At 42.3% G+C, this 23,394-nt stretch overlaps 4 protein-coding genes across 9 annotated transcripts; 1 reads left to right on the forward strand and 3 right to left on the reverse strand.

Moving 5' to 3' along the window:
- Positions 1-720: 720 nt before the first annotated feature.
- LOC115737889 (trihelix transcription factor ASIL2-like) lies at positions 721-2,997 on the forward strand. 2 transcript variants are annotated; one of them, XM_030670291.2, is made up of 2 exons: positions 721-939; positions 1,391-2,997. In XM_030670291.2, exon 2 carries the CDS (start codon positions 1,535-1,537, stop codon positions 2,747-2,749), a length of 1,215 nt encoding a protein of 404 aa, XP_030526151.1. In that variant the 5' UTR covers positions 721-939; positions 1,391-1,534; the 3' UTR covers positions 2,750-2,997. The 2 variants fall into 2 exon arrangements, with proteins under 2 accessions (XP_030526151.1, XP_030526152.1); XM_030670292.2 differs by lacking the exon at positions 721-939 and adding an exon at positions 1,036-1,120.
- Positions 2,998-4,358: 1,361 nt separating this feature from the next.
- On the reverse strand, positions 4,359-8,030 carry LOC115737887 (pentatricopeptide repeat-containing protein At3g16010). Of its 3 annotated transcripts, none has more exons than XR_004015074.2 (3): positions 7,767-8,030; positions 5,499-7,433; positions 4,359-5,383 (listed from the first exon to the last, which is right to left on the reverse strand). XR_004015074.2 is itself a non-coding variant. In XM_030670290.2 (2 exons), exons 1-2 carry the CDS (start codon positions 7,870-7,872, stop codon positions 5,587-5,589), a joined length of 1,953 nt encoding a protein of 650 aa, XP_030526150.1. In that variant the 5' UTR covers positions 7,873-8,030; the 3' UTR covers positions 4,359-5,586. The 3 variants fall into 3 exon arrangements, 1 of the variants encoding a protein (XP_030526150.1); XR_004015075.2 differs by having other exon boundaries at positions 4,359-5,388; XM_030670290.2 differs by having other exon boundaries at positions 4,359-7,433.
- A 3,417-nt stretch (positions 8,031-11,447) lies between these two features.
- On the reverse strand, positions 11,448-17,584 carry LOC115737882 (heat shock 70 kDa protein 14-like). Of its 3 annotated transcripts, XM_030670281.2 has the most exons (11): positions 17,428-17,567; positions 16,735-16,737; positions 15,315-16,552; positions 14,521-14,748; positions 14,325-14,420; positions 14,020-14,241; positions 13,443-13,637; positions 13,210-13,356; positions 12,990-13,139; positions 12,772-12,902; positions 11,448-11,977 (listed from the first exon to the last, which is right to left on the reverse strand). In XM_030670281.2, the coding sequence occupies exons 3-11, from the start codon at positions 16,482-16,484 to the stop codon at positions 11,755-11,757; spliced, it is 2,562 nt and encodes an 853-aa protein (XP_030526141.1). In that variant the 5' UTR covers positions 16,485-16,552; positions 16,735-16,737; positions 17,428-17,567; the 3' UTR covers positions 11,448-11,754. The 3 variants fall into 3 exon arrangements, with proteins under 3 accessions (XP_030526141.1, XP_030526140.1, XP_030526139.1); XM_030670280.2 differs by lacking the exon at positions 16,735-16,737 and having other exon boundaries at positions 17,455-17,584; XM_030670279.2 differs by lacking the exon at positions 16,735-16,737 and having other exon boundaries at positions 17,428-17,581.
- A 2,837-nt stretch (positions 17,585-20,421) lies between these two features.
- LOC115737893 lies at positions 20,422-22,274 on the reverse strand. The gene is made up of 3 exons (XM_030670303.2): positions 21,631-22,274; positions 21,025-21,096; positions 20,422-20,793 (listed from the first exon to the last, which is right to left on the reverse strand). The coding sequence occupies exons 1-3, from the start codon at positions 22,210-22,212 to the stop codon at positions 20,770-20,772; spliced, it is 678 nt and encodes a 225-aa protein (XP_030526163.1). The 5' UTR covers positions 22,213-22,274; the 3' UTR covers positions 20,422-20,769.
- Between the last annotated feature and the right edge of the window lie 1,120 nt (positions 22,275-23,394).

Consider the following 23,394-nt stretch of genomic DNA (forward strand, 5'->3'; position numbering starts at 1 on the left):
ACAATCTCTCTGAAATTTTTCAAATCTTAAAATATCTTTATATTCATAATTTTGCCAATAATACTTTTAGAAGATTCAAATATCTCGGCACACCATAATTTTGCTTAATTTTTCATATTACGATTTGTTTTCCGCACGCCATGCGTGCGCGCATTTGCTATATCTCGAAATGAAAATCAACATAGCGCCCATTGTATTATCAACTCATGAGATGGAAAATTTGTATCCCTCTTAAGAGATGGAACAATAATTACCAAAACCTTCCATGGATATTTCTCTGTGATATTTGAGGCAGTTTCTTTCAATGATATTTTTCACAAAAATATTCGTTGCATTTTGTATCACGACAAAATAATTCTTCCATGAAGGATAAGACGATGTGATCTTGGGAATTAGCTTAGCCAAAATTAAATAAACTTACAACCGAAAATACCGTTAAATATATTTCTAAATGATATAGTTTAGTTTGAATGTAGTTTCTTAAGTTACTCCGAAGTGATAGAATCTTTTTTTATTTTTATAATATATCTTTCCAATTCATAATATATATGTATGTATATATATATTTCACTAAGGATAAAATTATTCAAAAGTAAAAATGGCTAATTTGGAAAAAGAATGGGCCTAGTGAAGCCTGCTAGAGTTGGACCTTGAGGCCCAAAGAGTACAGGAAACGCCTCGGCGCAAGATAGCACGACCCTCTTTTATCTCCGGAATCATCATTTTCCTCTCGCTTCTCACTCTCGATTTGCTTTCACCTAATTCGTTTCCAGTTCTTGCTCCGTCCACGATTTCTTCTTTCGCTCCGTATTCTCCACGACATATTCTTCGTCTCCAACATGAATCTCCTCGCAAAATGAGTGGAACTGTTACGAAAGAAGCTGTGGGTGCTGGATACTTCGGACTTCTTCCAAGGCTGCGGATTTGTTCTCGGCCGAGGTAAGATCTTTGAGCTCCACTTTGGTTTTTGGCCTCGACTTTCCGTTCGTATGAGCTGATGGGTAGCTAATTTGGGTATGTGCTGTTTGGTTTTGTCGGGGGGTTGAATCGTCAGAAAGGGGAAAAAAAAGTGAGCTTGTCATTTGCCACTTAAAGAAAGATGGGCTCTGTGAGGTCACTGGTCAGTGAATCTGAATATGGCTGATTAGCGGCTAAGTGGATTTAGAGCTAGTTTAGAGAAGTTAATTAGCTAATGTTATACTGCAAGTGTTGAATGTTGTTAGAATAAGCGTAATTAGCTTGCTGTATCTTGTGCAGTTTTCAATTGAATTATACTAAGGTATAGATTTTATATCTAATGGAAAGTGAAAAAATTTCTCGTTTCCCATTTGGGTATCATTTTTCGGTTCCTTTCCCCTTAAATTATTCCTATTGTTTGCTGCTGTTATAGGGGATTCTGTGGTCTTAAAGTAAGAACTGAAGTACTCACGTGAGCAGAGACTTTGGCTTTTATGTGGTGAAGAAAGAGAGGTTGGAGTTTTTTGGGTTGCCTTGCAGTGAAATATTGTCCTTCACGAGATTGGACGGTGATTAGATGGACCACGCTGAGGATGATGCTGGGTACCCCCCTCATTCGCATGGTGCAGATCAGCCACAGGCATATGGTTCCTCAAATTCCCAAAAGCTTCCTGTTGGAACTCCTCCATATTCTAAGCCAGTCAATAACCAATACGTAGATGATGAGGATGAGGATGATGGTGATGAAGAGGATGAAGAGGAAGAGTTGGGAGAAGAAGAAGATGATAAAGATCACATGAATGGCAACAGGCAAACTGTCAAGAATGTGGAAGATGAAGATGACGAAGACGATGACAACGACGAAGATGATTTCTCAGATGACGATGACGACGACGACGATGACCTGCAGAAGAACCAAGCTAGAAGAGCGAATGACCCAGAAAGGCGCCCCAAAAGGCGGAAGCTGAAGAGTTTGGTTTCTAGTTATGAGTTTGCTCCTCGTGTACCACCACCTCAAGATGTGCCTCCACCAGTCCCGAAACCACTGCCACCTACTGGTGGCCGGAATTCTCTCACGGATTGGACTGAACATGAGACAGTTGTTTTACTTGAAGCTTGGGGCGAGCGGTTTCTTCAACGTGGGAGGAAGAGTCTTCGGTCTGATGAGTGGCAAGAAGTCGCAGAAAAGGTGGCTGAGGTATCCAAAGTTGACAGGACAGAGAGTCAATGCAGAAACCGATTAGATACATTGAAGAAAAAGTACAAGAAGGAGAAAGCTAAATTTGTGGAGACCTGTGGTGTCTCCAGCAAATGGGTCTATTTCAAGAAGATGGACATGTTAATGTGCTCATCACCCTCGCAACAAACTGCTTTGTCTTGTGGGGTCGACTCTGGGGAGTACGTCTTCATGAACCCTAGGGTTTACCTGAACCGTGCTAATGGAATGGATGAGATGAGGGACAGTCCTGGGAACTCGGAGTCTTCTGACAAAGGGGGAGATGATTCAGATGGCCTTCCACCAAAGAAGAGAAAATCTGGAAGAGAGTCCAGTGATGGGGCTTCGATCAAATTGCTTGCGGAGTCAGTGACGAAATTTAGTAAGATCTACGAGAAGATTGAGAATAGTAAGAGGCAGCAGATGGTGGAACTGGAGAAGATGAGGATGGATTTTCAGCGGGATCTGGAAGTTCAAAGGAAGCAGATAATGGAGAGAGCTCAAGCCGAGATTGCAAGAATAAGGCAAGGCGACGATGGCGAGAATGATCTCTCTGCTGAGAATGCCAGCGGGTGACATCTTTACCTGAATAAGGATTATGATTAGATTAGTATGTTGACTCTTCCTCTTCCGGTGTATAATATTGGTTGAGTTAGGCCCCTGAACGTCTAGTTTCTGAACCAATAATATGATTGAAGGTACTTGTGCTCATTGCTGTATTGGAAATCAGTGACTTCGATGAGCCCTCGCATTGTGGTATGGTCAATCTTTCGGCTCACTTTTGCTCCTTCCTCTATGGAGACATCATCTATAAGTTCTGCAGGTCTTGTGCTCATTCTTAGTTTCTTGGATGCGTTTGAATTAACTGCAGATGGGTATTCAATCACTCGAGGCGCTTGTGCCATTGTTGTCTCTGAAAATCATCTGTTTCAAAGGGAAATATGAGAAGTTGAACTACATTAGTTTTTTTTTTTTTGTTTGGGTCAGATCTACATTAGTCACTTTAGAGGCCACTTGTAAGTGCTTGACGGTGAACTGAACTTGACTTGCTAGGAACCCAAAAGACCATTGCCAATTACATATGGTTTCTCTGGGGGAGTTATACGGGAAAACAAAAAGAAACTTGCTCCTTCCTTGGCTTTCATAGAGGCAGGTATGTCTCCGCCATTGGTGAGGAATAAGACCCCCGTGTGACTGTAACTGTCCTGTGCACGGTGCCGTGCCTTGAAGTGCTGTAATTTTGATGTTTGGTTTTGCATATTTTTAAGATGCAGCTCCTCGAAGCTCGGTGAGGCCGCCATGAGATGTTTGCCAAACACCTTATAAAAGCTACAACACCCTTCTTCACAACTGAAATTGCCGTACGAAATCTGTTCCAAATAATCTCTTAAGTTGACCAAGTTTTGTTAGTTGCTTTTTATAGACCCTTTTTTAAAAACGGATCAAGAGGGCGCAATCTTACTTTGTTATATGAAAAGTTAGTATCAACATTGATCCATCAACAGGACGATAGGCTTTTCCTGATTGAATTTACTCACCTATGAAAAGGTATACTAGTTGTTGGTACATGATTGTCAGTCAAAAAAATGCAACGAATTTGTTTGTGTTACTGATAAAACGTAACTTCAGCTTTATTAATCTTTTATAGACGCGTGAAAATCGTGCTTCCCACGTCATAAAATTCAAATTTATGATAGATGGGAACTGTGTTTGGACAAATGATCCACCTTATCCAAATCAAGTACTTGGGATGTTTCCCACATGTTCTGCAACTTTCTCTTTACTACATCGCAATTTAAAACTCTGGCGAATGAAGAGTTACTAAGAGAGTTCCGAGGTTATCTTAAAAGATCCTGATATTGTCGTGTCAGAAGTAGGTTTCCTCAAGTATTTGTAAATTTCTCTACAGTGGAAGTAGTTCATCCCGTATAATTTATTAGCAGTTTTTCCAAGTTTCGTGGCAATTTCCAAAGTTAAATAAATTGCATTTAAAAGTTATTTTTTCTAATTATTATAAGTAAGCTTTTCATGTTATTTAGTAAGTACAACTCCTAGGTTATTTGTAGTATTTACACTTTTATTGTGCTTTTTCACTGTCAAAAGTTAACTTTCAAGAACCATATGCTTTAGTAACTGTTTTCCATCGTTAGTGTCTTTTTATGCATAAAGTAAGTCATAATCATTGTAAGAACAAAAGGATTTTTCACATTCATTAGCAACTTCATCCAAGATGATAACGCCCGTTACTTAATGACCATGAACTTTCTTAGTAACTTTTCATATTGAAAAGCAGATTACAATGTCTACGAAGTAAATTTCCCACTTGGTTTGTAGCCATCACACTTTGTATGGTGGACTAATCATGCATAGACGAATCCAGGAGATCCAGAATTTCCTGGACCTGAATATTTCAGACCTGCCTTTTAACAATGCAAAGAGCTTCAAGAGTCTTGAATTACTCCCAAAGTGCCTCCCCATCAATGAGTACACCCTCACACTTTCCATCGACAGGCTATCTAGCGATGCAATGCAACTTTTGGACCTGCCTCCAACTTGTCCCTGTTAGTGGGTTGCCCAAGAATCTCTATTGCCATCTCCTTTGAAATTATGAATCTCCAACCAGCCCCGCAACAAGGGAGTCGAGGCACTTCGAGAATATGATGGCTTCTGGCTTGGATCTCATGCCAACCAAGTACAGATGAAGTAGCCCATGTAGGCGATGTGCTGCAGCCTTCTCTCCATGCCAGGCATCTTGCATTAACATGCTAATCCCAAACAGCCAGAAGTTCACAACCAACTGCGATTTTGATAGAACTTTCCTAGAAAAGAAAAAGGCTCGCTGTTAAGAGATCACCAATGTCAAACTTCTGTTTCTTTGAACCATCAACGCATATATGTCTTCTTCATCTCCATCTTCTTAATACCATCAGTCTCCAGATACTGATCTCTAGCATCAAAATGCCCTCTCCAAATTCAAGAACATGCATCTCATACTCATCAAAATGAGAGAAGCCACTGATGAATGAGGACAGGTACTTCTCTACCTTTCTCATCCTCAAGACAGAATGATCCATGCCACGATCTTGGACGCCCATATCAAAGACATGATTCACAGCCTATCTGCAAGTCTCTCTAAACATGCCAGGATAGAGCGGCCTTCCAAAGGAACAGTTGTCCTCTTCACCATCTTTTTTGGTTTTCGAGCTTTACCTTAATTTAAAACCAAGCCAAATTATAGTAACATAAAAAAGTCAGTAGTCAATACTAGTGCCTAACAGGGGAGTTTTACTTGAATAACGGCAGCTCTACAGCAAAGAAAACTTACATGACGACCAAGGAAATATGTCTCTTGTCCGATAGGCGATTTCGCAATAGAATAGACCATGCAGATAAAGTCTGATCAATTATGTTTCTCATAAGACTGCTTCCCGAACTTCATCGACTTTACCAACTGCTTCAAGTATTGATGAGTAGGTGATGAGGTCATATTCAAATCCTTGAGCCTTCATCTCCTTCATAAGCTTTGCAGCTTCCTCAAACATACCAGCGCGGCTGAGACATCCAAGTACAGTGTTATAAGATACAGAATCTGGCTTAATCCTCGAACGTTTCATCTTCGTAAACGTTTCCATTGCCCGATCTGGCCCACCAGACCTTGCCAGGCCATTAAGAATGATGTTATGTGAATTTATATCTGGGCTGCAGCCATTTTTTTCCATGTTCTGAAGTAATGAATGGGCTTCGTCCATCATCCCAGCCCTAATCATCCCTGACATGAGTGCATTATAAGCATAAACATCAGGATTGCAACCTGTCATCTTCATCTCATTGAAAAGATCAACAGCTTCACTGAGACGTCCACTTTTTCCGTAGTGTTTAATCATGACCGCATATACTCTTGAGCTCAAACGTCCATAATTCTCTCTCAATTCTTGAAATAACTCGTTAGCAGCTTCATGCCGGTTCGCCTTTCCAAGACTGTTGATCAGGCTGCAATAGGCAGCCGGACAAGGAGGAAAACCTTTCTCATCCATCTCTTCCAAGAGTAGTAAAGCCTTTTCAACCCTGTTTGCCTTGCAAAACCCATGAATGAGAATCGAATAAGTGAATGAGCTGGGAACAATACCATTTGCCTTCATATTCTCAAACCATGATGCCGCTTCAGAAGCCGGAGCCTTAGATTCAAACAAAGCCTTAATTATGGTGTTGTAAGTCACGACATTTGGCGCACATCGCATGGATTCCATCTCATTAAAGATTTTTATAGCATCATCTAGACGACCGGCTCTTCCCAGAATGTTAATCGTGTTGTTTATGGAGACAACATCAGCTTCACAGCCTTCTTTTCGCATACTCATAAACACACTGTAGGCATCATCAATCCTCCCAGCCTTGCCAAGCCCCTTAATCAATTCAGTGTATGTAAAAACAGTAAGTGCATAACCCTTGTCTCTCATCTCTTGGACTAGACTCAACGCCTTTTCAACTTCCCCACATTTAAAATAGATTCCCAACAAAGTCGTATAGATCTTTGGAGTGGGATGCAAACCGTTCACCTTCATCTCATCAAATAACCTAAGTGCAGATTCTGCATGACCCAATTTAGCAGATGCTGATATAACTGTGTTGTAGGTCACAGTATCGGGAAGACAATTGTTATCAGTACACATCTCTGTGTACAGCTCATGAACCTTTTCATGATGACCCTCTTGCATTAGCATCAGAATCATAGAATTGTAAGTGCTTGTTGTAGCCTTGCACTTGCGTCCTTTGACTTGGTAAAATATCGAAAGAGCCTTGTTTACCATCTTAGCCCTACCCAAGATTTGGATGATTTCAGATAATTCAACCGGGTTGATCACGCTTGCACTCCGAGCCATTTCTTGAACCATCTTCCATAGCTCACCAACCAGCCCAGCTTCGTCCAAGCAGCGAATCAAGGCCATATAGGTGCTCGCGTCGTGTGCAAAGTTCCTCCTCTTTCCAGCCCACTTGAAGAACTGAATCTTAACACCGATCTCAACATCGACCTTCAGTATTTCGCGAACAAGCTGATGGTCCACTCTCAACTTTAGCACCTCCAAAGCCTTCTCTGCATCAGGGCCCCACTTGAAAATCTTCAAAATTCTGATGAACCTTTCGTCCAACGTCCGAACTGAAAGGTCTCTCCTTGAAAACCTCGATATCCTCGGATCTTTCGGCAAGTCTCGTGCATCGTCTCTGAGATCATGTGGCAGGAACATTTGGACAATCTCCTTTTCTGCAAACCAACAGCCGAAAAAAGAACTCTTTGAAAAAGAAAAACAACCCTCGCTCCAACAGCTCTCACTTCACACAAATTACAAGAGAGCCAATGACGTTGCACTAAATTACATAACTATTCACGACACTACCATACTAGAGCAGTTATTATCAGGTATATCATACTGCTGCTGCAAGAACAGCCCCAATGACCTAACATTTCATCACAAGCCAGTGCTTCATAAGACTTCTATTCACCGCAAACAGAGACAAACAAGCGCAGAAATTGTGCCCCACCCCCCAAAAAAAAAAGAAAAACAAGAATGTAGGAGTTTTGCATAGTGAAGCTAACCTGTTTGCTTAATTCTCTCAGAGAGGTGAGGCAGGGACGTGATCGAACGCCTCGAGGAGGCCGCTTTGGCATAGGCCCTCGATACGCCGAGTGCTTTCGAGATCATGTCACAGTGAATTACGAGGAGAGAAAATAACTTGTGAAAAACGACGAAGAAGAGCTTCTTAAGGTATGTTCGACCGCCCAAGACGCCAAGTCGTCGGAGAGGAAGAAGAGGGAAGAGGAACTGAAAAACTGTTGACCACCACAAAATGGGACTGAGCCGGGAGGACATCAAGAAAGCATGGGTCCTCCACTGTTTTGCTGGATGGACTATGAGGCCCTTTTATATCTTAATTATCTTGGCCCATTAGTGCTGGCAATTAATCAAACATTGAAAAAAGAAAAAAAAAGCATTGATATAAAAAAATTTTATCTGTCACAAGAATTATAAGCATATGATTTTGGGAAAGTGTTGATTTAACTAAGAAAATAAAAGCGTACGATTTTAAAAACAAAATTTCTCGATTCTATCGTAGTATGGGGGTGCATGAAATCCATCCGTAAACAGAATTTCTGTTTCAAACCTATTTCTGGAACAGAAATCCGTTTGGTAACGCAATTCTATTTTTCTATTTCTGAAACAAAAAATTGTTTCGTAAATAGATTTGAAGAAAAAATGAGAAACAAAAATTTTCTACTTTTTCGAGAAACAGAAATAGAAATCTCATTTTTTCTCAAATACTCGTCGCCGCCAACCGGTCGCCGCCCGCTGCAGCCGATCGCCGCCGCCGGCCGCCGCCGTTAGCCGGCCGACACATTTTTCAGAAGTAGAAATTTTATATCGTTATCAAACACTTTTTTTTGCTCAAAAACTCATTCAGAAACAGAAATAGAAAAAACTATTTCTAGCCGTAAATCTATTTCCGAAACAGAATGGTTATCATTCACGCCCATGTGACTGGAAAAGACAGAAAACACAAATGTATAAGGGAAAATGTCAAAAAAAGGCCCCAAGTCCTCTCTATTTCTCAAAAAAGGGCCTGAAGTGGAATCTATTTCTAATAAGGGACTAATCGGGGATATTTTGGTCTTTTGCTTTTTAAAATTTATTTTTTTTGTTTTTTTGTTTTCCTATTCCTTTACTTTTTCCTCTCCCCTCTCTCACTCATCGCCGGCCTCAGCTTCTCTTCAATGGTGGGCATCAGCCTGCTCTCTCCTCTGGACGTCCCTGAACCGCACCAAATCAAGAATCCACCCAACTTACCAAAGACCCGGCAAACGCTTGACAAGAAGCAAGAATCACCCATTTTTGCCCATTTCACCCGAAAAAGCGGCCCATACTCGCCGGAAAAATCAAGAACCGGGAAAACTGCCATGTTCTGTACTTGGTGAGGAACTCCGAAATGGGGTGAGAGTAGAGGATCAGAGACTTATCGCCCGGGCGATACAAGCGACGGTCGGCTAGAGGTCCTCATAGGTGATTACAGGCATGGTCTTCTTGAAGGACTCCCAATCAGTCTGGCCGTCGAGGCCATGGCGATGCACGTACAAGACGTGAGCATTGTGGCAGAGGATCTCGATGAGGACCCGCCTCTGGACCTCGTCGACAGCTGTGATGTCCTCGATGAACTGGAGGCCATCTTATTCTTGTCATGGAGGTTGTAATCGGCTGGGAGTTGAGGAGGTAGGAGATGGAGACGAAGGAGGCGTAGAAGGGGTGGATCGAAAGGTGACATAAGAGCGGTAGGAGTTGCGGAGGCCATTGCAGGCGAAATCCTCGGTGAAGTTGTCGTTGGTGGTGTCGTTGCAGGCGAGCTGCTTGTTGACGTAGATTTGCTGAGAGAGGAGGAGGCGAGGTTGGTGGTGGAGGAGGAAGGCGAAGAAGGAGGAGGGGCGAGCGTAGAGAGAGAGAGAGAGGAGAAAAAGGACAGGAAAATGGGAAAAAATTAGAAAATGTCAAAAGACCAAAATATCCCTGATTAGGCCCTTTTTTGAAACAAATAGGGCACTTCGGGCCCTTATTTGAAACAGATTTCACTTCAAGCCCTTTTTTGAGAAATAGAGAGGACTTGGGGCCCTTTTTCGAAATTTTCCCGATGTATAATGCTCAAAATAAGCGATGAGTACGAATCGACGATGGAAATTAGCCATTTGCTAGCTCCAGTTGTTTTACGAAAAATATAACTTTTGGGGATAATGTTTTTTCAAGAAGACGTTTTCTAGAAAAATAACGACATTTTTCGGCATTTAATTGAAACACGAAAACAAACTAAAAAATATGCTCCGATCATTTGGTTTGAAAAATCCGATTCGATTTTCCTTTGTGCAATCATTTTAACAATTTTTTTTATTTTATCTTTTTCATTTTTTAAAAATCAAATTTTTAATTGTTTGTTACGGGTTTTTTTTTTTCTATTCACGTTTTACGTCGGTCACCAGCAATGGTGACGATCGGCAACCAGCCGCAAGCAAGCTCGATCCTCGCCTTTCTTGAGCCCACGGCTCGCCTGTGGCGACTTAGGGTGCGCATGGTAACACTTCATATTAACTTCTCAACTTCCGACCAGAAATTGATTTCTCAACTTCTCCTTCAAAGCGTAAGATGATTTTTCTACTTTTACTTCGGATTAACTTCTGAACAGAAAAATTCGTTTAATTATGGTTGAAAATTTCTACTTCTAGCCCGGCGGCGGGCGGCGATGGGCGGTCGTTGGAGGTCAATGTGATCGAAGAAGTGATTCTAAGGTGGAGAAGTAAAAAAAAATTACTTCTCAAAGTTGGCAAAAAATCTTGTCGGAAGTTAAAAATTCTATCAGAAGTTGAAAATCCTACCATAAGTCAATTTTTTTATCAAACGGATTTCTACTTCGGCAAGGTTTTTACCAAACGGATTTTCCTGCCGGATTGACTTCTCGCAGAGAAATCCAGATGTAGAAGTGATTTCATGCGCACCCTTAGCGGACAGAGCAGAATCAAATCGGCTCTTCACCTGGAGCTTAGACCACCGTGTCTCTTGGGTCTGCAAATGTTGTCCCAGCTCATTGGAGTCTAATCTCTGCTTTGCCCTCATTATGCCGCCAACAAAGTGCGAAGACGATGATCAATCTCCTCACATTTACCTTTTGGTAAAGCCTAAACCTTACCGAAGAAAATCTCGCTTTCCAAATCATTCGACCTTGAACGGACCCCTCTATCTCGGATCTTCGTCTCTGAATCTTAAGTACGTGGCAATATCCGACCATGGTGAACGACTCTTTGATGCCTTCCAAACCCGACATGGCTATTATGCAGCCCGAAAAGCGTCCGAATCACACAGACTTTTGAAATCTCTCAGCTTCATCCAACTCTCATCTTGTCACAGTAGTACTCAGGAAATAGCAAATTTCAGCACCCAGCGCCGCAAAGTGAGTAAACATCTGATTCACTCGACAGCCTCACAAAACTAATTCACTTCCGCAATTCGTACCAGTTCTTTGTTTCTCAGATGTCACAAGACCGACTGAATCGCCTGCCAGGGTAAGTATAATGATTATCGGCAGTCCCTGAACAGACGATCCAGTCGAGTCATCCATTCATGCCACAAAGCCCAGAAATGGACGACGACGGCACAGCCAGATTCGAATTTAGCGATGAGCATGCACCCTTCAAACATATGCCCTTCCAAGTATTTGTCCCGCGGGAGCACTGGCTTCAGCCGAGTGAAAAATTGGACCTTACCATTTAACAAAATCCATCGACACACAACAATACAGATGCTACAATGCAGCAACCGCACCAAGAAAGGGAAGTGAAAACTCAGTTGGGGGAGCATTCATAACTTCGTCTTTTAAGAAAACCTTGCAAAAAGCAAATCTTTGGAGACCACCCTAAAGCCTCTGCGATAATTATAAATCAGGCTTTCCTATAACCTCTCAACCCTTTGCCAGCTGAAAGTTTTTGAGGTTTGAACCAGCAAATCCTTACAAGATCAATAACCACATGATGTGCAGCTAATACCAAGCAAACTCTAAGAAGAGGGAGGTGCCTCAGACTTATCGGTATCCATTGGGTCCCCGGAAGCAGGTGGTACATCCCCAGTCCCAGAAGCCTCATCAGGGTTAGCACTTGCATTGGCATCGGCATTGACATCACCTTGAGGTTGCTGCTCCGCACCCTGAGCAGGCTGAGGGGGGGCCTCCGGAGTAACAGGCTTGGCAGGCTTTGGTTTCATCATTATTGGCCGGCAGAACCTGTAGAAGCAAATCTTAGTTCTTAAGCACCTCCTAGAATTAGGAGAGACAAAAAAAATAAAAAATAAAAAGGGACAGGAAATCAAATGCATCCGACCAGCGGGCCATCTTTTCAACAGGTACATTGAGGTTCCACGGAACTCTCCATACCTTATGGCAAGATCTTCCTAAAATGAACTGTTTCAAGATTTCCAGCCCAGTCTAATTATTATCAATGATTTTATGTAACTTCCACATAGAAGTTACAGAGAAAAACCAAGTAAAAATTGACATTTAATGCAAGAGAGAGAAAAAGATAAAATCTCCTGAACCTCAATTTGTTACTGTTAAGTGAATAACTAGGGAAGGAGATGACCGCAACTTTCATATCAATAAGTTATCGAAAAAGTTTTTTCCTGGCATAAAGAGGGAAAAAAAAAGGCAACTGATGAGATCCAACCTCAAACACCCGTCCAACTAAAGCCGTCTAGTTTTACTCAGTGTCCCTCTTTCCAATGTTATTTCCTCAAGGATCTTGTCTGCAGTTTGTGTAAAATTAATGATAAGTTCATAGATTTTCTCTCGGTATGTCAGTTAATTTCTGCAACAATGTTTAGATAAACAATATCAGATGTGTCAAAACAAGTAGTAGTTATTACGCCGTTCTTAAACCTTCTTCTCTATGGCTAATATCTAGCTAGCTCCGCAAACCACCCAGTAGATGTCTTCCCTTTGCGAAGAAGAATGGGAATTACCAAACCACCACATCCAAGAGAAAGAGCATCTCACAATCAAGAGAGGAGAGGGTATGGTACCTGTCCAACGACTCTGCTTTCTTCCTTATTTCAGCTGACAAGAGAACTGGAGGAGCATGTTTAGGAAGAGAATCCTGCTGCTGCCGCTTGTCTCTTAGCCAGGCTTCTGCTTCCACACATTCATTCAAGACCTGTTTAACAACATAAATATATCAAATATACATCTTCAGCATAGACAGCTGCCACTTCCAGATAAAGGAGCAGAAAAAGATCTCTACCTTCTGCTTCTCAGAGAGATCAATGTGATCAAATTTGGGATCATTCGACATGGCTGCTTCTCTGTAGCTATTTATACAATAAACAAGTTGATCTATCACCGATCCTCTTTGCATGTGATCCTTGTAACGCTCTTCTATAGGATCACCTTGCTGTATGTCAGATTACATGGTAAGAAAGTGGAGCACTTAACATAAAATGCAAATGAAATGATTCTATTACCTTTTTAAGTTCCTCAAGCTTTGCAACATAGACACCTTTCGTTTCATCTTCACCTTCCTCGTATAACCAATCTTCCACCTCCTGAAGTTTAGCAATTAACTCTTCTCTTTCTGAATCCGTGACAAAATCATGGTACTTATCGTTCAGCTGACAACCAAAATCAAAGAATGAGCAACAACTATATGTCCATTTCTGCAAAAGCAACCTACAAGGGAGAACTAGCAGCTCCTTACCTTGTTCCTCATATCGTAGACATAAGCTTCCACAGCATTTTTCTTGTCTTTTGTCTCTTCCATGACCCGATCTTGCAAAGCCATCTCAAATTCCTTCTCGACTGCCTTCTGCAAGTCTCCTGATGACAATGCACCGTATACCACCTCTACCACAGGGACATTTGTTTTCTTCACCTTCTTCTTTGGAGCCTCATTCTGCGTGTCCACAGCCAAAATAATAAAGATACAAAGGCAAGGCAGTCAAAAACATCTCAAACGTCAATGTTACAGCTCTACTAGCATCAATAGATGAGACCAAAAATTTTCAGTCAATCACCATCTTGAATAGAAAACATCAACCAAAAGCCTGACAATGACAGAAACCCTCACCATACCTCTAATTCTTGTCATAACCCTAATTTCAGAGCACATCAACACGATGATCTTGTATAATTTTGCGTAAAAGGTCAAACACTTACCGACTAGGGCCACTACAAAATATACATATTGATCGAATTATAATTGAAAAGGAGTCGTCCAGGCAGAGGAAAATCCAGAGATATAAAAGACGATGAATAGCTCACACAAGCAGTAACACCTTGTTATCAGTTTCCATCTGTACAGCCTTCTCTCCTGTCTCAGGAACACCATTTTCTCCCCCAGGAGCATCAGCAGCACCTTTTTCATCTTGCGTGTTTACATCAGCTTCAGCAGAAGCAGGGGGAGCAGCGTCGCTAGGGGTTGCATCGGTGTCCATCTTATTCACCTCTTGAGCTCCATCCTTTGTAACTGGAACTTCCACTTCCTCTTCTTCCAAGAGCTGCGGCGTCGAACGAATTAATCAAAAGTCAGATTATCACGGACCCAACTTCAATATGAAATGAAAATTCTTGTAATACTTACTGTTGCAGACTCAACAGACACGATTCCATGGAGATTTAGTCGGACCTTCACCTTCAGCTTGGCGCGTTCACTTTTTGAACATTGAAAGGGGCCAATCTGCATATGTATAAAAATTAGGAGAAGCCTGCTGCATCAATGGAGGAAATTTCAAGCCCAAACAAGCCAAATAGAAGACATCCTCAGCTCTCTTCTTTACCGTGTATGAGCTTATCTTCGAAGAAGCTTGCAGTTCGCTGCCATCAACGTAGTGGACATCAACAGTGAATGTTCCGGATCTATAGAAAGTTAAAGCCTTGATACTGGGTATTGGATTTCCTTTAGGAAATACAATAGTCGTTTGCTGATTATCGGCAGCCCCATCCTGAGTTTCTGCCGCGGAATTTTTCCATGACAAGCCAACGGAGAATGGAAAGCTTTCGTGTACCTTACGAATGAAAACACAAGTTAAGAAAGAAGAACAGGTGATATAAGTTCCGTGATAGTAGAAAGAAAGAGGCGATGCTTACACATATATACCATTCCAATTGAAGACACGCCAATTCAAATTAGCTGGTATTTTCTAGATTATTTATCATTCCAAGATGCTTGCAAATGTCACAACAACCAAACAAGAACAACTGGCTAACAGCCAAGCAAGAACAACAAAAGGCTTTCAAGATGCAACTAAGGTTCTGGTGCCAGGATTATGAAAAAGCGTATAGAGATAGAAATGGATCAGAAAGATACGTTAATAAAACTGAATACCCATTGGGGATCAACAAAGACATGTAAGATAATAAGTGCACCCCTACACATGCAAGACAGACACACACAAGGAGGGGGATATTGTGAACCCACGGAATAGACAGTTATACGCCATATATAGAATGTGCAATTAAATGGAAGCAAGTGATGAACGATATTTTATTCGTCTAATATAGAAATATCAAGCTGCACAGACATATATCAGCCCAACGTTAGAAGGCATTGCAGAAGTTGGATGATGTTTACCTGGAATTCTCGCACTTTGAAGGTCGGGCTAAGGATTGCACACTCCAAAGCACACCCCCTGGAAACACACTCACTTGCATTCATTGTTCGCCTAGGCTCCTTCCCGAAAAATTCCGTCAAAATCTTAATGACAGCAGGAACGCGAGATCCAGAACCGACAACCTCAACCATATGTACATTCTCGACTGCAAGACCAGCATCTGCAAGAGCCTTCTGCAAAGGCCCTTTAACTCGCTCCAAAATTGGGGCGCTGATCTGTTCAAACTCATCCCTCTTGATAAACCCTCTGACATCCTTCTCATCCATTAAGCACTCAATATTCAAAGGCGCCTCTGGATTTGCACTGAGCATTTTCTTGAGCTTCTCACAGGCAGCCCTAAGTCGAAGACAAGCTCTAGGATTCTGGTAAACATCGATCTTGTACTGCTCCTTAAACTTCGCAGCGAAATGGTGGAACAAAACCTCATCAAAATCTCTGCCACCCAGAGATCGATCATAAGAGTGAGCCAGGATTTTTAACTGCCCTTTTTTAAATCCTGCAATGCAGACTTGCATGCTTGCGTGACCAATGTCTACAAAAGCAACATTAAGCGGGTCGCTTTCTGGCAAATCAGTCTTGTAAATGCCATAAGCCAGGGCAGTCGCAGTGGTTTCATGCATTAACCGAAGAGGGTGTAAGCCTGCAATGGTAGCCGCATCTAAGACTGCTCTTCTCTGGAGGTCCGTAAAGTAAACTGGAATCCCAATGCAACAATCCACCACTGCCGTATTTAGATTCTTCTCAGCAATACCCTTGAGATTAGAGAACATCATGCCAAGTACTTGGGTTGGGGTATATGTCCTTGCTTCTCCGAGATATCTTGCATGTATCAGAGGATAACCCTCAGGGCCCTCAGTAACTTGGAAAGGCCATGACTGCAGATCCCTCTGCAGCTCGGGATCTGAGAATTTCCGTCCAATTAACCGCTTTATCTGGGAGATAGAATTTTTGGGGTTCATCATGGTAGAAGCAGCTCCTGCAGTCCCAATAAACCGCTGCTTCTCACCAAAGCAGACGATGGCAGGAGTTTCGCGTTTGGACTCATCATTGAGCACGACATCAATCCCCCTTTGCCTTGCAACAGCGACAATGCAACTCTCGTTCCCAAAGTCAAAGCCCACCACGCTCATCTTTAGCTAGGCAGACCAATTCAGGCAACAAAATAATCGGATTGGCAAGAGTAAAAAGTGCTGATTTCCTTTGCAGAAGCAACGCAATCTGTTTAATTAACCACCAAATTGCAAAGCTGACCATCAAAACAAATAGTGCAATATCCAATAATCAATAAGACAACTAATTAAACAGATACATAGTCGTTTAACTCCACATAGATCCAGGCAATAAATAGGCTGACCGGCGGGAGTAAAAAGTGTTGATTACCTGCTAAATATTCACAGAAGCAAAGGAACCTGTTCAATTAACCACCAAATTGGGAAGCCAATTATCAAAGCAAATGGCGCAACATCAAGTCAGCGATGACGCAACTAAGTTAAACTGACATATCGTTGTTATACTCCGCATAGACAAGCCAAGAGTTCGGGAACTACACGTACAATTGAATAACAAAAAAATGACGCGAGCGCAAAACATCTCAACTCGACCACGCGGGAAAATTAACTGCACAAATCTCAATCAGCACAAATTTTGCCTTCCTTTGATAAGTCCACCAAGCCGCCTTCCCAAATTAGAGCCATAAAGTAAATGCCTACATACGCGGAACTACCAAAACACCGAACAAAATCAATTCTTTGTCGCGACCCGTAAAGGACACACATGAATCACGAGTGATACGCCCAAACACTCGCAGAATCCACAAACACGAACACATAAAAGCATCATGCTTTCACAACACTTGATTCGAAGCAGGCAGAACAAAGGAACTACGAATGCCAATGAAGCGGCAATCGGAGGCCGAACTGAGCAAAAACGGAGAGAATCACGAAAGCATGCGGGCACAAAAAGTATGTGAAGTTGCAGATCTACAGAAAAAGAGGGACAAAAGCAGAGAACGGAACGTGAGCCCAAGCTCCATCGACGCTTCGTCGAGATAGGAGTGCGCGCTGGCAATCTCACCTGAAGAGGAAGAAGAGATCGAAGTGCCCGAGCGGTCGCGACGGTGTATAGGGTCTGGAATTCTCTAAAGAAGTGGTCTTTTATACGAGGGAACAGACGGAAGGGGACGAAAGGGAAGGTGTGTGTGTGGAAATTTCTTTACCGTTCGAACTTGCTCTCTCGTTCCTTGTTCTGCAATTTTATTTATTTTTTAATTTCTTTAGGCAAACGTTGTTGGCTCTTCTAGAAAGTTCTTTGAATGTTGAATGACTTTCTCGCTCTTTTCTCCCTCGTTCTCTCGCTTCTTTTTTGTAAAAAGAAAAAAAGATAAAATATATATCTTTTTAGAAGGTCCCCTCCATGGAAAATTATTTGTGCCTTCTGAAAATTTGTTTTGATTCAATATTTATCTGAACCCAATGCCACTTATATGCTCTCTCTCTCTTATAAGGATTCGAAGCTTGTCCAATAACCTGACGAGTTACCTTCATATCTTACTTATTTTAATGTATCTGTACACGCACGTCATGCATCCTCAGTTATCAATGATATATTTTTCTTCATTGACGTGAAGGAACACCCTCTCTTTGCTTTATATCTGAAGAAGCCCGAAGTTCGGATGAGGGACCAAACAAAACAGTTTAAAAACTTACTTAGATTGTGATTTATGAAAATTTTGTGTTGATTTTATATTAAATTGCATCCGATATCACTTGCAATGTTTTCATTGATGCATTCCGTTACCGGTTGGATGGTTCTCTTTGCAAGATGAAGGTTACGAAAATAGGAGAGGATGTTGTGATAGTTTATTCCAAGTTTGCTTTTTATGGCAACCCTAATTGCAAAGGGATTTTGTTACGAGTTAATTACGTATAATAACTTTATGGCGACTTGTCTTGTGATGCATTTATTAAACGATAAAAAGGTTGAAATTTTCCTGAATAAATATATCGAGGGACGAGCACAACAATAATTCATAAACTCTTGCAAAACGTGCAATTAAATCTCTGAACTTATTCTTCTTCTAGTAATTTGACCATTGAACTTTATATTCTTCCGTTCAAGTTAATCATTCCGTTAAACAAATAAGCGAAAATATTGACACCGACCTCCACATTAGACCCCCAAAAAAAAAAAAACAAAATTCCACGTTGGAAACAAGTCAGCTTGTCGCCGTGTCCAACCACACTACCTAGTTTGTGCGGCCCGAACGGCTGTGCCAAAAGCCCACTCATGGTTCGATTATCCAATCCAAAACCTGGGTCGCTTTTGTGTGATGGGAGCATCATTTTCCTCGAAGAACAAAAGAACACCATCGGAGCATAAAGTCTAAAGGGGTCATCAGCCCCCTGAATTTTTTTTTTTTTTTAAAATTCGTTGGACGTTGTATCTGTACTTTGTTTCGGCGAATTTAGCCGCGGAAATTTCGTGCTCTTGTTGGAGTTGGTCCTTCGATCAAATGGTTGCGCGGGGAATATTGATGCGGCCGTCGGTACTTTATCGATGTTGATTAGATTAATTGCTGACGGGAAATTAAGAAGAAGGCTTGAGTAATCGACAGAAACTCTCGTTACATCATGGTCAGGCTCTCCATTAGACTCTGATCGAGTCCCTCGCTAGTTTCGGGCCCCTACGCTCCCTCGAGCTCAGTCAAGGGTCATTGGACCGTCGCGTGCATGAAGCAAGTCGAAGGATGATGATACATTCACCGATCCAGATTGCCAAAGAAAAAACACACAGCATGAGAGGAAAACCACAAGACATCCAATGACCATTGACAACCAAGTACTGCTGTTAATCACAAATCTCAGACTCTTCTACATCGTTAGGACTGAGATATATGGCTGAGTTCTCACCCGACCAACAAACCCAAGTAACATTGAGCCAAGACAAGGCCTAATGTCCAGTCTAGTAACAATGAAAGCTGAGGCATCCCCTTGTCAAAGATGAATAAAACCCAATTAATCGCATTCGATCGCGCTCGTTCCCATGTCTCGCTGCACCGGGTAATCTACCAAGGGCACAAGGCTTCGTGTTATAGGCTCGAGAAGTTTTTTTTTTTTTTTTTGGTCGAGACTTGAATCAACAGTCAGGCTTCTTGAGATGCAATTTGATGTTGAGTTTTAACCGGTTCAACCAACCATTCTCTCACATGGTTTAATAGTAGGAAAGACATGGACGATCATTTTGTTCTCCATCTAGAGTCCCCATGGAACTGATAGTCTTATGGCATCATTCACTTTTCACAATGATACTAAAGAAGGTGTTCTCTTTCTTTCAATCTAAACAATTTAAAAAGAACGAAAGAAAGAAAACAGAAGCTGACAAACAACGAGTCGCGCACAAGAGATTGGCAATCGTTTATGCTGAGCCAAGTATGAGGAACTCAAAAGATTGAACCCCCTACAAACAGCAGAGATAAGTCTCACCTCCTTTTGACACCATCCACACAGCGACACAGCCCCTACTTCAAGCACACAAGGCCACCCTTCCACAACCCAATAGAAAAGCCTAAGAAGAATAAAAACAGCAGCCTCTAGTTGCCATTCAGACAAATCCAAACCCTTTTTTTTGGGTCCTGACTCTATATCTTTCCTTAGCATCCTCACGTTTCTTGCTCCATAACAAATACCAAGTTCTCCCTCACACAATCTCAGTCTATTACCTCCAGGAAATTAAGGGGCAAAAAAGAAAGGGAACAAAGAAGACTGATGTGTCACCCTGGTTATCCGGTGGTTGGCGTATCCCGAAGCACCAGGAGTCGCCAAAGATGGGTTAACCTGCCGGAGACGGTGGCACGTGAAGGTGATAGCAACCGTGCATCGAATGAGGAAGCAAGAGGGAATGGCAGAGGCACGGCTAACTGGTGCCTGTGCTCTCCAACGTTTCATCCCAGATCGTTCAGGTGTAGATATCACCGGTCTCATTACACATGGGTCAGTCGGGTGCAGAGTTGAACACTCATAAATGAGTCTAGTCTGATGAGTAAGGTGCGCAGAAGTAAGCACTGTGATGTAAAGAACCCACCTCTACACACATCTCGTCTTAATTATGCATCAAATAAGATTTCTGTTGATCTTTGTTACTTTGTACATGGGTACAAGCTCTTTTAACACAGATTGCACTCAAATAGTATTAACATCCACACTTCTTCTTTGAACTACTACTGGATCTTCATATATTGATCATCATACCAGAACCCAAGCCAATAAACTTTCGCCGCCACTCCTTTTTTTTTTTTGCCTTAGGGGAAGTAGCTTTTACCAGGATTGACGATGTCCCATGTTGTCCTCTTGATCTACTAACCAGATCATTTCTCGTGCAAGTATCGCAGTCAATAGCCACTGAATTAGCTTTGCAATGTTATGTCATCGAACGTCCTAGTCGCTGTGGATACAAAGAAGAATTGTTAACGTTCACATGTATTTTATCTATTAAGACTGCTAGAAACTGTCCCCGGTTCTGGTTGTTAGACATGTTTGACATGTCCTAAATCCGGAGAGTCTTATGACACTTTGTTGGCAACTTGAAAGGCCAATGCCTAAAGTTATGGAAAGAGATTCTTAACTTAGCAGCAAGTCCACGAATAAAAGATGAAAAAGCTTGAATTCTACTCACCTCAGGATAGCAGCTTTGACGAACAATCGTTCGGTTCTTTGTATTGACCAGTACCTCACATGATACTTGCGCCTGCAGAGAAATTACAAAATTTGAACATCACATTACCAAAAAAAAGAAGTCCGAATGAAGCAATTCAAAGTGGCAGATTGGATGGAATTTTTTGTAAGCGCATAAAAAGGAAGGTCTGGTTGACGCGTGCCCCACGAATTCTTGTTATATTTACTTGGTAAAGAAAGTTTCGATTTTCAAAGCATCGGTTTCGCAGTTTATGAAGAACGATCAATGTATCCAAAACTGTGATCTTTCTTTAATTAGCTACTTAACACTCGTCACTTGTCAACATAATCCTAAAGCAAATACAACAAACTGTAACTTATTTGAGCTGAAGTTAGTGACTCTGCATCCGTCTCTGATAAGTGAAATGCCCACAAAGCAGTACAACAGCAGCATATTCAAATGCAGAAACCCCTTGGACCAAAAAAAAAAATGCAGAAACCCCAACATAAGACGCTTAGCAATGTTTCATTTTTCCTAGTACAGTCGAAACAATTCCTGTTCAGGAACCTCTAACACGAAAGTTAAAAGAATTCAACTTTACTTTACCTTCAAAGGGAACCTGAAGAACCAAAGCCCAAGCTGTCCCTCCACCTCCGTCAGGGTAACAAACGGCACCCTCCCCTTCGCCAGGTCCTCGATCAAGGGCGCCGCCTCCGCCAGGACCTCGACCCCGTCCAGCTCCAGCTCAGCGTCCACGTAGGACGACCCGAACGCCGTCACGTGACCCCCGCCCGACCTCACGCGGCCCAGCATCCTCCCCCTGTACCCGACCGCCACGTCGAGCCTCCCGATGTCCATCCAGTACGCGTCGGCGTTCCTCACCCGGATCGTGGCCACCATGGATATGTCCACGACCAGGACGGGCAGGGTCCGGATCCGGACCCGGGTCGGCCAAAGCCGCGTGATCTTGAGGTCCGGGTCCGACGGCCAGAGGACGTACGCGAGCGCGGCTGACAAAACGAGGGACGAGATGGACAGGAGCACGCAGGTGTTCGTACAGCGTCGCCGGCGGGGATAGTAAAGCGGCAAAGCGACGTCGTGTGGGTCGTGGGGCTGGGGTGGCAAGGGAGTGTAGTAGAAGCCCTGTGGCGGTAGCGGAGGATTCGGGTCGGGTTTGGACTGATCCATGGATCGTGTAGAGAGAGAGAGTGGAAGTGTTTGGTTTTGTTTGGTTGCGATTGATTGCTTTTGTCTGGTGCGAGGAATGATGAAGAGTATTGCCATAGACTTCAGGTTTAACCATGGTCGTTCGGGATGTTGACATAAAGTTCCGCCGGTAGAAATCAAATTTAGGATTGCTCCCGATACAGACCCAAGTGTTCAATATACATAATTAGAATAGGGCCATGCTATTTCGACTTCTTCCTCGACTAATACACTCCATATTTTAGCATCTTCAACATATTATCCTCCGCGGGTTTCACTCTTTTTTAGTTATTGCCACGTGGTTGGACGCCAAGGGAGCGGCGGCGGCGGTAGGGGTAGAAGGCACGGGCTCGAAGTGGCGTTCGAGGAAGGGGGAGACGACGTCGAGGGCGAGGTCTCGGATCTATAGAAGGAGGTGGTGAGAGAGTCATGTTCTCCATGGTCATAATTCGGCAGTTGATGAAGAAAACAAAGAAAGTGAAAAAAACAGATAAAAACAAGGCAACGGGGATGTCTTCAATTGCTTCCAATGAGAGCGATAAAAACAAAATTTTGAACTTGAAGCCTCTTCTGCTTTTTTCCCTTTCTTTTCTATCTTCTTGGCTAAGCTAGGAAATGTAAAATCTTTTTTGGAGCGAAATTGAGATGAGAGTGGGTTATCTTCAATTGCGGATAATTGATGAATTACCACTGAGACTTGAACCGTGATCCAACTTAATTAAGAGAAATAAGAGAGGCCAGAATTACCTTCGGGCGAAAGAGAACGGAGAGAATTAAGGAGGAGGAGGAGGAGGAGGAGGAGGAGGGAGGTGGGACCCACAAAAAAAAGAAAAAGAAAGAGAAAAAGAAAGAGACTAAATAATCGGAGGATGCTAAAAAAATGGGACCCATGGAGGATAATATGATCAAAACATCATTATATGGAGTGCATTAGCTAAAGAACGAGTGGAGAGAGCGCGACCCTTAGAATAGTCAAAATCACTCGAATGATCAATCGGCCAAGGAGAATTAAAAAAAAAAAAAAAAGGCATAAATCTATCGTAATTATTTCAATTTAATCATAAGCCTTTTTTTTTTGTCGGTTGAGTCATAAATCTTTTGTATTTGTATTAATTCAGTCCATTCGACAAATTTTGACTAGCCATCGCCGACGTGGTTGCTCCC

This window comes from Rhodamnia argentea, chromosome 8 (genome assembly GCF_020921035.1).
Source record: "Rhodamnia argentea isolate NSW1041297 chromosome 8, ASM2092103v1, whole genome shotgun sequence".
Classification (NCBI taxonomy): domain Eukaryota; kingdom Viridiplantae; phylum Streptophyta; class Magnoliopsida; order Myrtales; family Myrtaceae; genus Rhodamnia; species Rhodamnia argentea.